Source organism: Sylvia atricapilla, chromosome W (genome assembly GCF_009819655.1).
Source record: "Sylvia atricapilla isolate bSylAtr1 chromosome W, bSylAtr1.pri, whole genome shotgun sequence".
NCBI classification, from domain to species: domain Eukaryota; kingdom Metazoa; phylum Chordata; class Aves; order Passeriformes; family Sylviidae; genus Sylvia; species Sylvia atricapilla.
Genome location: NC_089173.1, coordinates 12,226,152 through 12,244,728, shown reverse-complemented (window position 1 = coordinate 12,244,728; position 18,577 = coordinate 12,226,152). Strand labels below are relative to the sequence as shown.

General features: G+C 44.1%; 1 protein-coding gene across 1 annotated transcript in view; it reads left to right on the top strand.

Annotated features, from left to right (window-relative positions):
* Positions 1 to 18,374, top strand: part of LOC136373280 (protein FAM219A-like) — a 262,006-nt gene extending 243,632 nt beyond the window's left edge. Inside the window, exons 3-5 of the mRNA XM_066338181.1 lie at positions 13,034 to 13,133; positions 17,815 to 17,895; positions 18,275 to 18,374. Of these exons, the coding sequence (XP_066194278.1) occupies positions 13,034 to 13,133; positions 17,815 to 17,895; positions 18,275 to 18,374 (281 nt within the window). The remainder of the gene's footprint in view (positions 1 to 13,033; positions 13,134 to 17,814; positions 17,896 to 18,274) is intronic.
* Positions 18,375 to 18,577: the final 203 nt, after the last annotated feature.

Here is an 18,577-nt window from a genome sequence, read left to right as displayed (position 1 = left end):
CCCCTTCACTCAGGCTCCCATTTACAGTCCTTCCAAAAGGCAATGTTAAACCTTGCTCAGGCCAGCAGTGCTTTAGCACACATCCTTTCTTCATCAAGACTGACTGTGGTCCAGCAGTGAGAGACATTGGGATGGCAGTGTTATAACCACATTCCTGAATGGGCCTACCAGCACATGACGACACCCTGTGTTAGCAAACTGCTTCTGAGCATTGTTGCCCCATGCACTGTCCTGACAGGTAAGAAAGATGTAAAATACATCAGCATTAAAATACTAAATCCCATTTCATTGATGTCAGAGCTGCATATTAAGAACTGTCATCATCTTTATCTGTACATTACTGTTACCTTCAGCATGTCAAACTCTTCCATGAGGCTCTGAACTTTCCGTGACTGGAACTTCCACTCCTTTGACAGATGCTTCAGCTCAGCAGTGCATACATCTGATTTCCAGTGCAGTGATCTGTGGTTTGGGCTGACATTTCTTATACCCCAGACCTGCTTCCCCTCCTTCAGCACTCAAATCAGATGCATTCAGAAACCTGGAATTCAAAAAGCCCCTTTCATCTTGTTGTTCTAGGTTTAAATTTGAAACCGAGTGGAAACACCAATATATGTAGTAGTTTCACTTTCGCCGAATTCTGTTTACTAAATTTAGTGTAGTGGTCTTAGTGTTTACTCTTTTTCTCCTGTGAAGTAGGATTAGGAGAGGCAGAGCAGGCTCAAGCTTAAAGATAAAAAAAAAAAAAAAAAAAAAAAAAAGATTTATTACACACACCAAAAGAAGGAAAAATGAAAATCAAAATGAAAACTTTCAAAGCACTCCTCCTCCCCATTAACAATTCACTTTCTCAGATACAACATTAAAGAGACAAAACCTGTAATTTTCAGTCAGTTTCACCATTTAAAATAGTCTTTCATCAGTTCTTTGGGGAGAGGAGTCTCTCTTAGAGTCCTATGGAGACATTGACAGAAGAGGAACAGTCCTCTGGTGGCTTCCATGCCACAAATCTGCAGCAGCCTGAAAAGAACCTCTGCAAACTGTGAAATCCTACCCATTAGCCACTTTCCCAACACTGCATATGGACCATATCTGCTTATTAGGGGTACTGTTTAAGGATGCCTCCTCTAGTATAAAACAAAGATTCTCTTCTATCTCCAAAATCATCTTCATCTCAAAAACTAAAAATCTCCTTTTCCTTAGGAGCAAATAGCTTCATATTACTTTTAACTAGAACCTTACATCCCCCTCCAACAGCATTCATATGTTACAGGAAAAAAATAGTCCATTCTCCATAGTTTACTAGAGATGTCCAGCCAAATTAGGCCACTCCTTCTCCTTTGTTCTGAATAGTCTTTTCACTCTCTCTTCAGTGACTTCAATTTCATGCTGTGTCTTTTTATAGTTCAATCACTTTGTCAGTTCTCACTCTGGGAAGGACTAGTGCTCTGGAAGTTCCATCGGCTGGCAGGAAAGAGTTAAAACTTGCCCAGGTCTGCGGTGGTAATGTGATGTCTGCTGGGCGGCAGCCACAAAGATTTCAAAGCCATGCCAGTGGGGGAGGCTGGTGGATGCCTTCTTTTCCACCCCTCGATCTCATGGCCTGAGCCGCTCAGAGCTGCTCCCTGGGGCCCAAAGAGGGAAGGGGGGGGGAGAACATCTCCTCCCCCCCCCCCCCCCCCCCCCCCCCCCCCCCCCCGTCTCCCCCAGCCCTGGCCGGCAGCATGGGCAGCTGCTGGGGTGAGCTTAAAGCTCTTTAGATGTTAGCAGCCGGGGCTTTCCTCCCCTCCCCCACTGCTAGCTGTTATTTGGCTCAGCCATGGCCAGGCCCCCTCTGCCACGGCCTCTGGCACCCGGCCAGCCCTGAGCTGCAGCCTCCCCTCTCCCCTCTGGCAGCCAGGGGAAAAGCAGCTCAGTTGGCCACCCCACTCCGTGGGCAGGGGCTCCCAGAGGCCTGGCCAGGCCCAGGGTAGCGGGGCCTAAGCCGGGCCTTTTTTGCTGCCCATGATGTTACCTGCTGGCTCACCGAGAGAAAAGAGGGCAGCTCAAACACAGTCTCAGCTTTATATGGGTATTACCAAAAGTCACATTCCGTTTTCTCAGTGGTCAAACCACATGCCAATATCTAAGAACTGCCCCCTGATAAGTCCCTGTCCTTTCCAAGCAATTCTAAGGGTCTTGACAGGGCAATATTCCATATTCTTCTTCAACTAAAAACCAAACTGTGTAAACCTATAACACTTGTCTTTCAAGCCCCTTTCTCAGGGGTTTCATCAAGGGTATAAACTTTCTCTGTCCAGTCCTGTTTCCCTGTGCCATTCAAGGCATGGCTGCGTTTTGCCACCGGACCCCTTGAGAGTGGAAGGAAAAGGCTGCTGCCAAACTCTCAGCCCCGCATCTCATCCTTGGAAGGAAGAAGACACTATGGAACATGAAATAGCTGGGAGTAGCAGCCTACCATCCCCTCTGCCATTCCTCTGCTCCCTAACACTGGTAGATAGAAGCCCTACCTGAAAAAGGAGGCAGGGGATCCCTTGAGGATCTGTATTGGGTTTGTGCGGCCAGGTTTTGGTAGTGGGGAGGGCTACAGGAGTGGCTTCTGTGAGAAGCTTCCCCCATGTCCAACAAAGCCAATGTCAGCCGGCTTCAAGGCAGATCCACCACTGGCCAAGGCTGAGCCAAACAGAGATGGTGGTGGTACCTCTGTGATTACATATTTAAGAAGGATTAAAAGTTATTGCACAGATGTAATTGTGCTCAGAGAAAAGACAAGTGAAAATACGTGAGAGGAGCAGTTATGCAGAAACCAAGGAGAAGGAAGGAGAGGAGTTGCTCCAGGTGCTGGAGCTGAGATTCCCCTGCAGCCCATAGTGAAGACCATGGTGAAGCAGCTGGGCCAATACAGCCTGTGGAGGTCTACATGGATGCAGAAATCCACCTGCAGCTCACGGAGAAGCCCCAAGCGAGAGTGTCTGGATGCTCAAAGAAGGTTGTGACCCCATGGGAAGCCTGTGCTGGAACAGGTTCCTGGCAGGGACACAGAGAGAGGAGCTCATGCTAAAGCAGGTTTTCTGGTAGGACTTTTGACACTGTGGGGGACCCACGCTGGAGCAGCCTGTTCCTGAAGACTGTAGCCTGTGGAAAAAGAGACTCATATTGGAGAAGTTTGTGGAGAACTGTTTCCTGTTGGAGGGACCCAAAGCTGGAGCAGGGGAAGGACTCCTTACTGAGAAGGGGCAGAAACAACCTGTTTCTGACTGTAAACCCCTTTCCCTGTCTCCCTGCACTGCTAGGGGTGTTACCAAAATTTCAGTAAAATAAAAAAAACTCAACACCAATGTAGCATTAAGAAGCAGGCAATCTTTATTTGGCCAGATGCACAGGGGGATAGCTCCTCCCAAAGCCATGCACGCTGAGTTCAGTTCCAGGTCCTGGATGGGATCGCTCTTGAGATCCACTTTCCCACAACTTACTCATGCATCTAACTGCATTCCCTGGCGATTCATCATTCATTCCTCCCTCCCCATTCCTTGCCGCAGAGCAACCATCAGCTCTAAATCCTCCTCTTCTTGTCTGCACTTTAGGCACCTCTGTCCTATGCTGCACACAGAACAACACCTCTTTCAACCCTTTGCCTTTCTTTTCCTTTTCAAGTGTATAAGGAACTTCATCACACTTATCTTCCCTTCTACAAAACAACATTAACTTCAATATGGCGTTATACTGTAAAGTTCAATTCTTTGGTGACTTCTCTTGATCTTCCAGCGTTAAACTGGCCACAACTGTTTACAAACTTCTATAAGTTTTTCACGTGCGAAGGGATCAGCCTCAATTTGTTTCCAGTGTTTCAAGATACATCCCAGCGGTGACACCTGTGATACCCCTTTCGAGGATTTGTTTCCCATTATAACCAATTACTGTTTAGGAGCTCCTTTGAAGGGACTCTAACCCTGCCGGTTTTGAAGGGACTCGAAACCTTCCTTTTTCCCACTTTAGGTACCTTTAAACCCAACCCTGAAAAGCTTTTGCAGCACCTTACAGGCAGGTTAACAGTTAACACCTTTAAAGTAAAGAATGCCTTTGTTTTACCAGGGGTCTTGCTCTGATTTCCTTCAGACCAGGGATTGAAGGTTCTTCCCAAGAATCCCTTGGTGCTGACTGGAGGTCCTGTGATCCCTCAGATTTTTTGAAATTCAGGAGTCTGTTCCACCTGGGTCGCCAAAACTGTTACCAAAAATTTGGAAAAATAAAAAACTCCTTAAAACCACTATAGTATTAGGAAGCAGGCATTCTTTATTCAGCCAGATGCACGGGGGGAATAGCTCCTCCCAAAGCTGTGCATGCTGAGTACAGGGAAGTTTCTGTTTATATACTGTATTTTGCACAGATATTCATTAATTGTCCCAGACTAAACATACACAAAATAATCATTTCCCCAGAAATCATTAAAATATTTCCCCTCCCCTTTACACATGTGTTCTTCTGTCCTGGGGGTCTCTCTGGCAGTCCCTGGTGGTAGTAGACTCCAATGTTCCAGGTGACCTGGCTGAGGTGGCAGGACACCAAGGCTGGTGAACTTCCAGTTGTTCTTCTTACACAATGGGCATTGTGCAGTTTCTATAGGCCAGTGGTTTGGCCACTAGCAACTCAGGATTCATAGCATCCAAGAGGAAGCTGAACTGTTGATTCATGCTTAAGATATTTAGTTGGGGACAGTGGCAGGGATGCTCCTACTGCACTTACATTGCTTTAGGAATGCTCACTCCAAGCCACTGAATAAGTGAAAGGATGGGTTTAATAAGAAATCTCATATTGTTCAGATCCACACATTGCAATAGCCCTCAGTAAGAGCATAGAAATAGTCATGGGGAGATCTATTAGATGAAAAAGACAATTAACAGAAGTCCAGATTCATTGACCAAATGAGTAATCTGAGTTAGAGAAGAGCATTAGTGCTTTTACCGAGTATTCAATAGATAGCAAAGTGTGATGGTCCATTTAAAAGGCTTCATCAGGCTGTAAATGTCTTGGAAAAAATTAAACCTGTAACCTTTTTTGTGAGTCAAGTGCCTTTTGTGAATTATACAGCCTCCTGAAGCATTGGCAGCTTGTCTCAGTGCTGTGTATTTGTGGTCAGTGTGAGAAATTACTCTGATTTTGTATCTCATGCCAGGGAGTTATTAATCGGATGCGGGCCTGAGAGAATTTTAGCCTGCTTAGCAGCTGCTAACATTTTCCCAAGGAAAAGTTTCTCAGGAAAGCTTTTTCTCAAAACAATCTTGGTAAACAACTATTCTTTCTCAAAACAATCTTTGTCCAGTTGGTGTTTTCTGTTTTTGTAGTTTAACCAACAGCATTAGAGAGGTGTCATTCCTATTCACCAGTCATGTTAAGTCTGTATCAGAACACCTTATAAAAGGTAGTAAGAGTTAGACAATAAAGAGCCTTCTTTTTCTATACTTTTGCCTTCTGAATTATTTGGAGTCTTTCGTGTCTAACAGCGACAGTCCAATCCTTTTCCTGCCAAGTTCAATGAGCATTTATTCAACTCAGCCATTGGCAGCAAGAGAGCTGGGCAAGATTTGTAGGAGTATGTAGTCTTCTTTCCAGGTTCCTCAGTCATGTTCATCACCACGATCTCTTGGCATCTCTGATGTTTATTTGAACTTCAAAAAGGTGGCCTTGGACATGTGTCCCCCTGCTTTTACCTGTGTGGAAAGGACAGAGTTGGCCCATCTTGCACTTATACATCCTGGTAGGCATGCCACTTTCCCAAGACAAGTGAGAAAAGGTGCTTTTCTTGCCAAAGGAAATAAAATCCACAAGAGAAAAAAAACCCTATATCAGCACATTTCACACACCACAGGAAAGCAGAAGCAAAACAAATTAACTATTCAGGTTCCCCAGTGTCTTTGTTTTGAGACAAATTTCAGGAGAAAATACCATGGAATGAGTGTTTCCCCTATGGAGAAAGGGCTTCAATAACTCCCTTTTCTTCTGCCAATGAGAGAAATGGATACCAGGTGGTGAAAGTGAAAAAAACCTTGTTTATTAACAAAAAAAAAAAAGGGTGCTCACAAGGCACAGAAAAAGAAAGAAAAAACTTGAATAAATGTTAGATATTGAAATTGTGGAATCCTACTTCCCCCCATCCCACCCCATAAACCCCATCACAGCCTTCTCTGGGCTGCAAGCACTTTCCCCTTTGGTGTAGTTATGGTTGCAGATGGCAGGGGCGCTGGTGGCTCCCCAGCCGGGCAGGGCAGGTGCGATGATTCTCCCGCAGTTGCAGGGGGCTGTCTCCCTCTCACATGGAAAATGGCAGATGCAGATGGTGGGATGGGATGGAGAAGGGGCTTCCTTTATGAACCCCCAGAGGCAGCCAATCCCAGTGCCCCCTCTAGATAGTAAAAGGAGCTGTAGCAGGAACCTCTGGAGAAGCAAGCTGGAATGGCAGGACCTCCTGGCCGACAGAGGGTGAAAAGCTACAGTGTTGCACAAACCCAGAACAATGGCAGAGGTATTGTGGGGGTTGGGCAGTAGCAGTCTGGCTCCCAAACACAGTAGGGAAAAGGCTCTTTGGGATTTGTTACCGGCGCTGTTTGGTCCCTAGGTCCTGGCTGTGCGGAGGGTGGGGAGCTAGCCCCCCGGTGGGAAAACGAGGGTATTCCTGTGTCTTAGTGGGGCATGGACTGGCTCTGGGCTTCCTGACAGCAGAGCAGCAAAAGAAGCCAAGCCAGAAAGCTCAATCATAGTGCCAAAGCAAAAGAAAAATCAAAAAGAAGCAGGCAAAACTCACAGAAACAGCAGGATCCCTGGTCAGAGATACTGGCCACATGTGTCCAGTCAAACAGCCCATGCTAAAAAAGAAAGGGCAGCCTTTTGCCCCACCCTCAACTCCCTCCAGAAACCCTGGCTTGGCTCCCAAACATAGTCCCAGAGCCAGGGAGGATGGGGGGTGGGGACAGCAGCCACTCCAGGCACAAACAAAACAAAACAGATCAAAAACCCCAAAAATTGTATGGGATAATATACCATCCACAAGGCACTCAGCCAGCAGTCTGGTAAACCCTTATTATTCAGGCATGGCACAAAAATAGTTCCCAACATTTTCTCACACTCTGGAAAACGTTTTTAACTAGGCACTTTCCTGCCTTACTGGCCCCATGCTTGGCTTTTCCCTACAAGCCTTGTCTACCACTGCAGAATGAGATTGGAACAGTTAGCTCATCTTTTGTGGCTAATTGCTAGCTCAACCCAAGTGATTTCCCACAAGAAACATGGAAGGACTTTGTCAAGAAAAGAGGAGGGGTGGATGTACACCATGGGCGATTGATGGAGAGACAGGAAGACTGATTCATGATCAGAATTCGATTTTACTCTGGTTTTCCAAGTCTTATATACCATTTCAGTAAGGTTAATAATTTCTACTACAATACTTAGGTTAAAAGATCACACAAGCAACTTATGCATTTTACAACATCTTTATCATAGGGGATTGATTGAATCTTTTCCCTTAAGCAGGTTTAATCCCATCTTCTCATAAGCTCAAAGTTCTGTTTGTCCTTGCCACGGCATCCTGTCACCAGACTAGTTATGCTAATTAAGTCTGTCTTACTCTCAGACTTGTGTATTCCCACAGTACACCCCCCTCAAGAGTCTTCGGTGTTCTCATGTTCTCATGTTTTTATCATGCTTTTAAATTGATTCACAACATAACCTAGCAAGCCAACAGCTTGTCAGAAGCAGAAGATTGTCAGTAGTAAGACAATTTACCCACCACCTTACTTGAACTCCAAGACTCAAACATTTGGGAGACATCAGAGGCAGAAAGTTGTGTGTTTTAATTGAAATGGTGTTAAGTTGAATTGTTTACTGTTCTCTAGTGTTAAGCTGTAACTTGTAACTTCAAAGCAATTAACCTGTGACATGCTAGCCTGAAAGACTGTGATATTAGTGAATTTTGCCTAACAGCTCCTCAACGTGAATGCTGCAGCTCCAGTGAAACAAAGGACACATCGCTGGCTAGTGTGGATGCTGACAGCCTGGTCAGAGAGAAAGTTTCAAGCATCAGACAGCATCAAGGCCTGTGAGAGAGAAAGTCAAATAAACTTTCCCAGGCACTGGTCTGGGGAGCTGTGAGAAAGCTCAGTGAAAGAATTCAAAACAATCCTTGCACCTGGTGTTTGCACTTGTTGATTTGCAAGATGTTTACAAAGGGGTGTAGTTTCTAATTAGCCAATGATGGTGAGGGGTGTTAATTAAAGGACCAATCATGTCCAGCTGTATCAAAACAGTCTAGAAAAAGGTGTGCTTTCTAATGAACTGGGAGAGGCCTTCTAAGAAGATTAGAGTCTGTTTCGCTCATTCAGCCTCCCCTAACACAACAGTGACAGGCTAGGGAAATTAAGTTTATCAAATTGAGTAAAAAGCCTTATTCAAATTAAATTTATACTGTCTTTGTCATCCTACCTGCAAGATGCCTGCAGGAAGGATAACAAAGAACACTGTTTCCTTTTTTTCATTATAACCAGAAAGGGTGATTTGTCACAGCTAGTCCTTAGCTAAAACAAAATAAATCTGGTCACGGCAAGTCCAGTTTGGCTGACCTGGCTTGTTCTAGAAGTCCCTAGGTGAATAAGAGAGCGTGTGCAAAGACCGCAGCCAATCATAGCCAGTCCAGAGAGCAGACATATCACTGGCCAAGGAGCTGGGCAGGGCTAAGACTCAGACCAATCAGTGCCTAGATCCGCGAGTTTTGAACTCCCTATATAGGAAGGTTTTGAACAATAAAACAGGCTGTTTGTCTCATGATCAAGAGGACTCGAGTCATGATTTCTGTCTCCCTACCTACAACTGTTGCATAATAGGACTTTGAACCAGAAAACTGAATATCACTTTGTATGAAAACCCATTGTACATAGACTCCTATCCCTACTGGAGGTTGGAACATATTAATACAGCATAAACACTGCATACCTGCAGAAGGCTTAACTTTTGGACCTGAATTCTGGTTGTGAATCTGTGATGAGAAGTTATTATGAAAAATAGTCTCTCCTAAATGAGAAGTTAATTTAAATACCTCTTGCACTGAATAGACAAAGCTTGATGTACTGCCCAAGTTTTAAGGTACTGTTGGAGCACAAATCCCCCTGGGCCAAATTCACACAGACATGAGGTAGAAATGCAAGTTCAGTTTTAAATAAGTAGAGGATTTTTTAAATGCCTTAGCAAATAAGAGACTTAATTAGTTAGTAGGAAAGAGACCTAAAACCTAGTTTAAAGTTCAGTGGCATTGCCTTTTGCAAAGATAGTTTAGTTCTAGACATAACAAAAACAGTGTAACCTTGCTAAACATTCCTAGATGAAACAGAATTATATACGTAAAATTTGTGTAAGGATTTGCGTTTGCCTTTGCACATCAATCTTAGCTTAGGATAAGTCCAGAAAGGATGTAGAAAATTTGTGTTTTAACCTGATTGGTCCAAAATAGAATAGAATGCACTACTTTGAGAATGCTAATAGGCTCACAAAAAACACTGATCAAATGCCACTCTTTTTGCTGGTGCTGCAGCTGCTACTGATAAGACATTTATGGAACACCGAATACGGGTGCTGTGGCTGCTGTTTCTGCTTGGGACTTAAGGACTCTATGTTAGAAGGCTTTCTACATTCTGGCTTGGACTGTAATAACTTTGCCTTCATGAGACTGATTTAACAATGCAATAAAGGACTGTTTTTACAACTACCCAGCTTCAGTCTTTAATGAGGACATGAAGAAATCTTGACAACAGGTATATTTCAGCAGCAAGTAGAACAAGCTCTGAAAATTTAAGAAAATAATATACTATTTAAAAATACAGCTCCAAAATGTTTCACTCCCAAGAATCAATGTGAGATAAAAGAAAAAGACACATAGGAGACATCACAGGTTGCCAGGAATAGAAGGAGGGTCAACATTTTCTGTTGTGAGGTGTGTTAGTCTGTTGAGTTCCCATAAAGGGAAACAGTAATAACTCAGGCCTGGTTTCAAGCTACACTGGGCCAACACTAAATGGTTGTGATGCTTTAATGGACACACTTTTCTATTCTCACTGGGCCCCTCAGTGGCATCCTCAGTAGGAGGAGAAAAAGTAAAACGATAAATCCCCTTTAGCAGGTTTCAAAGCACAATTTTGGAATTCATGCAGCAACCAGGTGCAGATAGAGGCAAGGTCTCTACCCCAGCTGGTTCTTATGGAGAAGTTTTATGACCATCTTAGTGTGTGTTGTCAACAAGCTGCTGTGAGTTGGGGCGTAGTGGATTGACCTTGGCTGGCTGCCAGGTGTTCACTAAGTTGCTCTACCACTCCCTTTCCCAATGGAACAGGGAAGACAATAAGATGGAGAACAACCAGCAGGTGAGATAAGGCAGTTTTATTACAGTGAAAGAAAGAAATAAGCAAGAATCTGTGTGTGCATATGCTAAAGAAAAGAAGGTCAATCTCTACTTCCCATCAGTAGCAATGTTCAGACACTTCCTGGGAAGCAGGGCTTCAGCAAGCTTAATGGTTCCTCCAGGAGGCTGTAGTGGTTTGACATTCGTCAAATTTCGTTTATCAACTGGGAGATAGGACTTTGGGAGAAAAAGGCAAAACAGGCACAACTTAAAAGTAAAAACAGATAGATTTTATTAATATACACTAAAGAAAAAGAGAGGAAAAAAAATGAGACCTGCTGAGACATTCAAACACCTCCCCCCCGACCCCTCCTAACTGTTCACTTTCTTACACATCACAGAGAGAAAACTATGATTTTCAGTCAGTTGCCACCATTTAAACACGATTCTACATGCCACAAGAAAAAAAAAAAAAGATCTAGTGGCTTTCACAGAGTCTACAACCACCCGGAATTTTTGCAGATTCTGTGCAGTCTCACCCATATAACAGTTTTCCAAGCTGTTTATGGGCTTCCACATGTTTGGGATATCGTTTTAAGAATGCTTTTCTAGTACAAAACAAGGATTCTCTTCCACCTCTAAATTCACTTCTATCTCAAAAGAAATAGAAACCTCCTTGTTCTTTCCCAGGAGCCAGGGACATATTCGAATCAAAATTCTTAATTAAAACCCATGTATATCAATACACACAACCCTTTGGCTAGAACTTGCATTCCCCCAAGCAGCATTAGGATATTACAAAAACAGTCCATTTCCCCATAATTCACATCTAGAGAAGTCTGGTCAGAAATGTCCACTTCCTCCATCCCATCTTCCAATAGTCTTCCTCAGTTCTTTCACTGACTTTGTCTCAATGCTGTCTCTCTACATTTCAAATCACTCTGTCTTCCATGGAGGAGGGAAAAGGGTTACAGTCTTTGCTCAGAGTTTTTCTTCTTCAGCAGACTCAAGGCCACAGGTGATAGTGGGGGGAGGAACGGGGAGAGAGAGAAAGAGCACATGCTCAGGAACGCTGATGGACGAAACCTCCTCCACCTCGGTCAGATCTAAAGCGACTCAAACTTGGAACAGCTCCCTGGAGCTCCGGAGAAAAGTTCTTAAAAGTCTCTCCTCCTTCGGACCAGCAGCTCTGGCAACCAAGGCCCAGAGCATGGCCACCGTGGTCCTGGCGCAGGGCCAGACTGCTGGTCTGCAGTCCTCCTCCCCCTCTCCCCATTGGAGGAGCTGGGAGGGGACAGAGGGAACGCTGCCAGCCCTGGCCGCTGTCCCACAGGCAGGGCCCCCCCCTGAAATATGGGCTTAGAAACTAGAGGATCTTAATCATAAAAATTAGAAGAATACTAATTAAAGGATAGACATTCAGATGGTGTGAAGAGACAGGGCTGCTATAAAGACAGCAGGGAAGGAATGCAGTCCCTTATCAGTAACAAAAGACAAGAATGCAGGATTACCAAAGACACTGAGACAGTAAGGCGCCTCGAGCCCCCCAGGACCAGATAAGCCTGGCTTCAGAGCTTGAACTATGACCAGAGGATCAGTGGGCATGCGCAAGACAACAAGGTCAGAAGTTCATCTCCGAGGAAGACTATCCTTCTTCATCCCTGAGACCCCCAGGACGACCACCAGAGACACCTACACAGGCGCAAAGAACTGATAAGACAATTAACATACGAAGTGGAGAGAGAAGGAGCCAAGAAATGAATATGCATAGGTGTATTGTAGAGTTTGATGCATATGTAACATTCTAGAGGTTAAAAGAGAATAAAAGTGAATGAAAGGCGCGGATGTCTTTGGGAGCTATCCCACATCGCGCCCAGCGCTGAATAAATTACATACCTACTTTAAAATTCACTTTGTCTCTGAGTTTTAGAGTCTTTCCGCGTGTCACCCCGAGGCCCGGCAGCCCTAGCCCCGGGGTGCCCAGCCCGACCCGCGAGGTGATGTTACCTTCTTGATGACCGGAAAAGGAAAGAGAGTGAGTCACCTGAAAACTTGTGATTTAAGGCTGTGTTTCCAGAGGCGTAGAAACACTCCCATTCGTCAGCCAACCTGTCAATCACAATCTGTGCTAAACCACCAGAGAGGCAAACACTGAAGCATCACGAATGCCCCCCCTTCCTCCTCTCTCCCTTAGCTTTATATATCTGAGTTGATATCATATGGTATGGAATATCCCTTTTGGCTAATTTGGGTCAGCTGGCCTGGTTGTGTCCCCTCCCAGGATCTTGTCCACTCCCATCCCTTTGATGGGGGAAGGAATGTCAGAGGGACAGCATTGCTCAGCAGTAGCCAAAACACTGGTCTGTTATCAACACCTGTCCAGCTACTAATGCAAAGCACAGCACTGTGAGGTCTGTGAACTTTACCTCAGTCAGACCCAATACAGAGGGTATGTTAGCTTTAGCCTTTGGTGACCTTGGAGACAATGGGACAGCTCATCCAGCTGTCCTTTCCTGAGAGACAGAGGGGTCATGTCTGATGCTATTAATTCTGCCATGCCTTTTGCGGCTATCAAATCTGGGTTTCTGCAGCTGTATGGTGGCAAACCAGGCTGTTGCCCTAATTTTACTTTCCCCCTTTGTATCCCATATGCAGAGAAGCAGAGGGGGCTGGCTCAGAAGGGCTCCCTGAAGAACGGCAACATGGGAAGCCCAGTTAATCAGCAGCCCAAGAAGAACGTGATGGCGCGAACAAGGTAAAGGACTGGAAAAGCACTCCTCTGAGCTCTAAGCTGTAATCCTTAATGACCTTAGGATGGGCAAGGATGATATTCATTGCTATTTGCCTACTGCCAAACACACTGCGAGAGCAGTGATGACCTTTCCCAGAGCTGACACGCCCAAATGCTATGTTGCATCCCATCCCCTGGGGAGGTGCAGGGACAGCTGGGCTAAGGATTGGTGACAATGCAGCCTAAAGGAGACAGAGGCAGCCCAGACTGGTTGAAATTAGGGGTTTGATATGACTGTTTTACATGTTCTGGGTAGTCTCACATGACACCTAATTCTGACAGCAGGAGAATGTATCATGATGCTTCATGTAACACAAACTAGTTTAGAGCTTAGTTCTGCTTTGGCTGCTTTTATCACAGTATTTCCCCTGTTCTTTTTTGATGATGACTGCTTCTCCATACTTATTGACTTAAAAAAGGCTTGTGAACAATCCATCTCTGTGTGCTTTGTTATATACCTCCTCCTCACTTGAAACAGCATGGTCATACTTTGCTGGAGCTGCTTTGTCACATCTCTGTATGACAGTATCAGACAGTGCCACAAATTTCTGTAAAAAAGGGTGTTATTGGATTAATATTTTCATTTAGTATGTTTCTACTGTTTTCATGCAAGCTTTAGTATACCAATGTATCATTTACCTGCATTCAGGAGGAAGGACCCCCCCCCCCCCGAGTCCATAGGATTATAAACTTTGCAGTTTTTAGAGGAGAACCTAACTTAGAATGACAGCAGAATATGATACAGTTGCTTGAATTACCATATATTACGCACAACAGGAACTGCAGATCAGAGCCTTTCTGTTAATTAATTCCCAAACCCCAGAATAGTAGTCATAAATCATGCCAGGACTTTGTCAAGTTTTATTTGTAAGCCCCTGTGATGTTAGAACACACAGCACTTCTCACTGCTCTGTTTGATTGTTAAGATCATACAAAGGAGCCAGACCCTTAGTAGCAGCAAGGAATTGGGCAGATGCTCCCACTGGCTTTTCCATGTTTTTTGTCTTCCAAATACAAGCTGAAAAAACCTGGTTTCTTTTGGCAATAGGCTGAATGATAGTTTCCCAAGAGGACTGCTAGATTTGCTGCTTGAGAATTTTAGAAACACTGAAATTAGTGAAGGAAGATGGTAAGGGAGGGAAGATGGGATAAGTACTGGTGCCTACTTGTAAAATTAGTGACTTCTGCTTGGAGAGGCTGCCCGTTCTGAGCTGCCAATGAAAAGAAGAGTGATTTGGGTGGGGAAGGACTGAGCAATTATACCCATCAACAAAAGCTTTAAACAACCAGTTCAATACATTTGTGTACACCTGAGCACTGTTCAGAGGACATGTGGATGCCTCCACTGCCAAGCAGAGCCTGCTGGCAGTAGACTTGCTTTTCTTACTTTTCACACAGCTTTTAGAAGCATCCCTTGGGATCTGCAAAACTGAGGTTTGCAGCCATTGCTTTAGCAACAGATGTAGCCAAGCTCCATTGTTCCCACATGGATGGGAGGTGTCTGGCACAGGGTCTCACTGGCCCATGTCTCTTCATTTCCCAGCTCCCTTAGCTTTCTGAGAGGCAAGCAGCATCACAAGCATAGTCCTAGTAAAACTTCAGAGTGGTTTTGTCTGTTTTGCCACAAACAGGGAACCCCAGGAAGGCAAAAATGCCACAAGCTTGTTCAAGCAACTTTTCACAAGATAATGACTGCAGTACAATGGGAGATATTCCAGTGGGATACTCTGCAAAACATTCAGGTTATGGTAGTTCTTAAAAGTCTAAACTGTTGTCTTCCTCTGGTCTCTGCAAGAGGAGAACAAACTCAAGCCATTTCCACATTTTTAGCAGTTCTGTTCTTTCTCCTCATGAAATATGTTTTCATTCATTCAAGCAAACCATATTACCTCTCCTAGTCTCTACTTCACCTTCTCCTCCTTTCCCAAGGCTTTTGTTCTGTATTTTCTGTATTAATTTCTTAAATCCAGCTTCTAGTACCAGGTAGCCTTCACTATTCGGTCTTCTGGGTCAAGGGCACAGCCAGCCTTAGAGGTAAAAGGTTCTGAATCCATAACACAATCAGTCTCCCTAAGAGCAAATAATATGTGAACAAGGTTTGAGTGTTGCTGGCATACTCACTATGAGCACAGGTGTTACCAAAAATTTGGTAAAGTAAAAAAAACCTCCTTAACATCAATGTAGCATTAAGAAGCAGGCATACTTTATTTGGCTGGATGCATGGGGGGATAACTCCTCCCAAAGCCATGCATGCTGAGTACAGGGAAGTTTCTGTTTATATACTGTATTTTGCATAGATATTCATTGATTGTCCCAGACTAAACATACACAAAATAATAATTTCCCCAGAAATCATTAAAATATTTCCCCTCCCCTTTACACATGTGTTCTTCTGTCCTGGGGGTCTCTCTGGCAGTCCCTGGTGGAAGTAGATTCCAATGTTCCAGGTGGCCTGGCTGAGGTGGCAGGACACCAAGGCTGGTGAACTTCCAGTTGTTCTTCTTACACAATGGACATTGTGCAGTTTCCACAGGCCAGTAGTTTTGGAGAACAAGCATTGTGTTAGCACACCAGGTGTAGGCCATTTATCATCTGGTAACACAGGCAGAGTCCACACCACCATCTGTACCACTTCTGCACAGACAGATATTGTAGCCTGCTCTGAGGGTAACCTAAACTCAGATTTTGTCATAATGCATTTCATGTTAAGTGATTAATGCCACCAAGACAAGAATCTCATACTAGGACACATACAGAGGAAAACAGTTCTGACTGCAATCTGGCTTTGTTCCAAGGACAGTGGAAATCAAGCATAGAAACAATCAGGATGCAAAGGAAAGATTTAGATTGAGGTCAAAGACACAATAACAATTTTTGTTTGTGGCAGAAAAATTAAAATTATGTGTTATTATAGAAAAAGACATTTCTCAAGAAAAAGATGTAGTGTGGAAGATCAGACAATTTCCTTCAGTCACTGCAACGTAGTGATTTTAAAAAATTGATTAAATAGCACCACAAAGGCCTCTTCTCCTAGATCCCCTGATGTTTTGTTCACTCATGTTCAGTTTTGTGGATGAAAGAACTGTTGGAAGTGGATACCATTGATTTAATGTATTTTCCTTATTGTAAAAGCTTTGAAGCCTGTATTTCAACACACAAAATCTATCAAGTAATTAAAGGTGCAGAGTCATCATCAGCCTTTGTTATACTTCTGGTGAAGTAAAAGTCTATAAAATAATAGAATTTTAAAAGAGATAGTCTGACTGGACTTTTGCTCTGCACCCACCAGCTCATATTCCTCATATTACTAAATTTAGGAATGAGACCTCAAAAGTGTATTGTGGAGAGCTGTGTAGGAGCTCATGCAGAAAGACCAAATCTCTGATTTTCAATAGAAGAATAGTAGGAAAACCAAGCCTTTCCCTAGCTTCCTTCTCACATTTATTTATTGCTAGTGTCATGTACTCATTGCTAGAGGAAATAAAAAAGAATTGTTGGAGGAAAAAAAGAGGAACCTGATACAACAAGCAGTGCTAGTGATCAGGTTCACCAGAATGAAGTGTGGAGTGTTCCAATTGTTTTTTCTTCTAGGGAGGACTGTGTTCTCAATGCATGTTCAGTGTTCATCCCTGTGAAAACTGCTCTGAACTACTCAGACACAGTCTGCTTCCTCTGAATTGCACCCATTTAAATGTCTTCACTGATAAGGAAGGACTTGGAAGGAAGTTGTCTTGCTTAAAAAAAAAAAAAAAAACAGATGTCTGCCAAGGAAGGTGGGAACCTTCCTGGAATGGAAACATGACCCCCTCCCTCCAAATTATTATAACTTTGAAATGATGGGGCTTCCAAGCAAAAATATGGAAAAAGGAATAACATTTCTTTACCAGCAAATATATATGTATATAAAACAAAACGGAACAAACAACAAAAAAACCCCAATAACAAAAGGTTTCCCACCCATTAAGCACCACTTTCCCCTTTGATGTAGTTATGACCACAACCGGCAGGGCGCACTAGTGGCTCTGGTGAGGCGACAGCTGCAGTGATTGTCTTGCAGCCAGCAGAGGATGCTAGCAGGCTCCGGTGAGGCAGGGAAAGTGTGATTATTCCTTTGCGGCTTCAGGGGGTACTCCAATGTGAGCTTGGCAACCTCCTCGGGTGGTGATGGAAGTTTGGGTGAAGGGCAAGAGAGGAAATTGCTCCTTTTGTAAACTCGCAGGCAGCATTCGGGTTAGGTACCACCATCGGCAGCTGGCAGCAATGGTGAAGGCAGGCAGATCCAATCCTAGTGCCAAGTTACAATGTAGCTATACCCCCAGCCAGATACACCCACTCCCCCACCCACGTGGCCACTCTCATTGATCCCTGAACCTGAAGGGAAGAGACAACACAGCCCCGCTCCCATCCACCCACAGGGTCCTGGCCAAGCTTACATCTCTTGTGATATCCCCGAAAGCGCAAAGGGAGAGACGACGAGGGGCGACTGTGACAATTTACGGTACAAATGATTCTGGAATACACCTTATGAGCCCTCCCCAAAACATAAGTGAAACAGAGAAAGGCAAATATCATATGGCTTTGCTCTAGACTATGTGTGATACTGAGCTTTACTGTGTGGTTAACAGACAACATTTAATTATTTCAGGCTTGTCATTCCCAATAAAGGCTATTCATCATTAGAACAGAGTCCAGATGAAAAGCCACTGGTAGCCCTGGATACAGACAGGTATGCAAAGGGTTAATAAGATTTTATGTGTATATGTATATATTACAGTGCAAGCAAGTTTTCATGCTATAGTGCAGCACTGAAGCTAATTCCTGCTGAAACTGTTCTTGTGGGATGCTTGCACTCATCCTTGCTGTGCCCTTCAGCATATGCTGTAACAAGTCTGTGTGTGTAAACAAGTAGGAAGAGACGTGAGTAAAGAATACTTTGATGGGAAAGGTGTCACAGTTACAGATGAAAGTTGGTCTCCAGACTCCCTTGATGTAATTTCTCTGTGGATGAAGTACAGCTTCATGACACAAGAAAGAGGGCTAACCAGGGAATACAGGTCTCTCTAACTGTTGTTTCCTTCTTTGCTGCATCTTGTGATTCCCTGCAGTGATGATGACTTTGACGTGTCCAGATATTCCTCCTCAGGATACTCATCGGCTGAGGTAAGTTATATTCTTTCCTGCCATCCTTGCCCTGAATGCTATTAGTTGAACATCCAGAAACAACTTAGAATGGCCTTGTGCTGCCAGAAAAAGCTCCACAAGGAATTTACCAGTGGTGTAGACTCTATGAGCCTGGAAGGGGCCATGGCAGAAATTGTCAAATTTCTGTCTTTCCTGGTGATCCAGTTGGCTCCATCCCTACACTTCCATGGCACAGACACAGATCTGCTCATCAGCTGTTATCACAG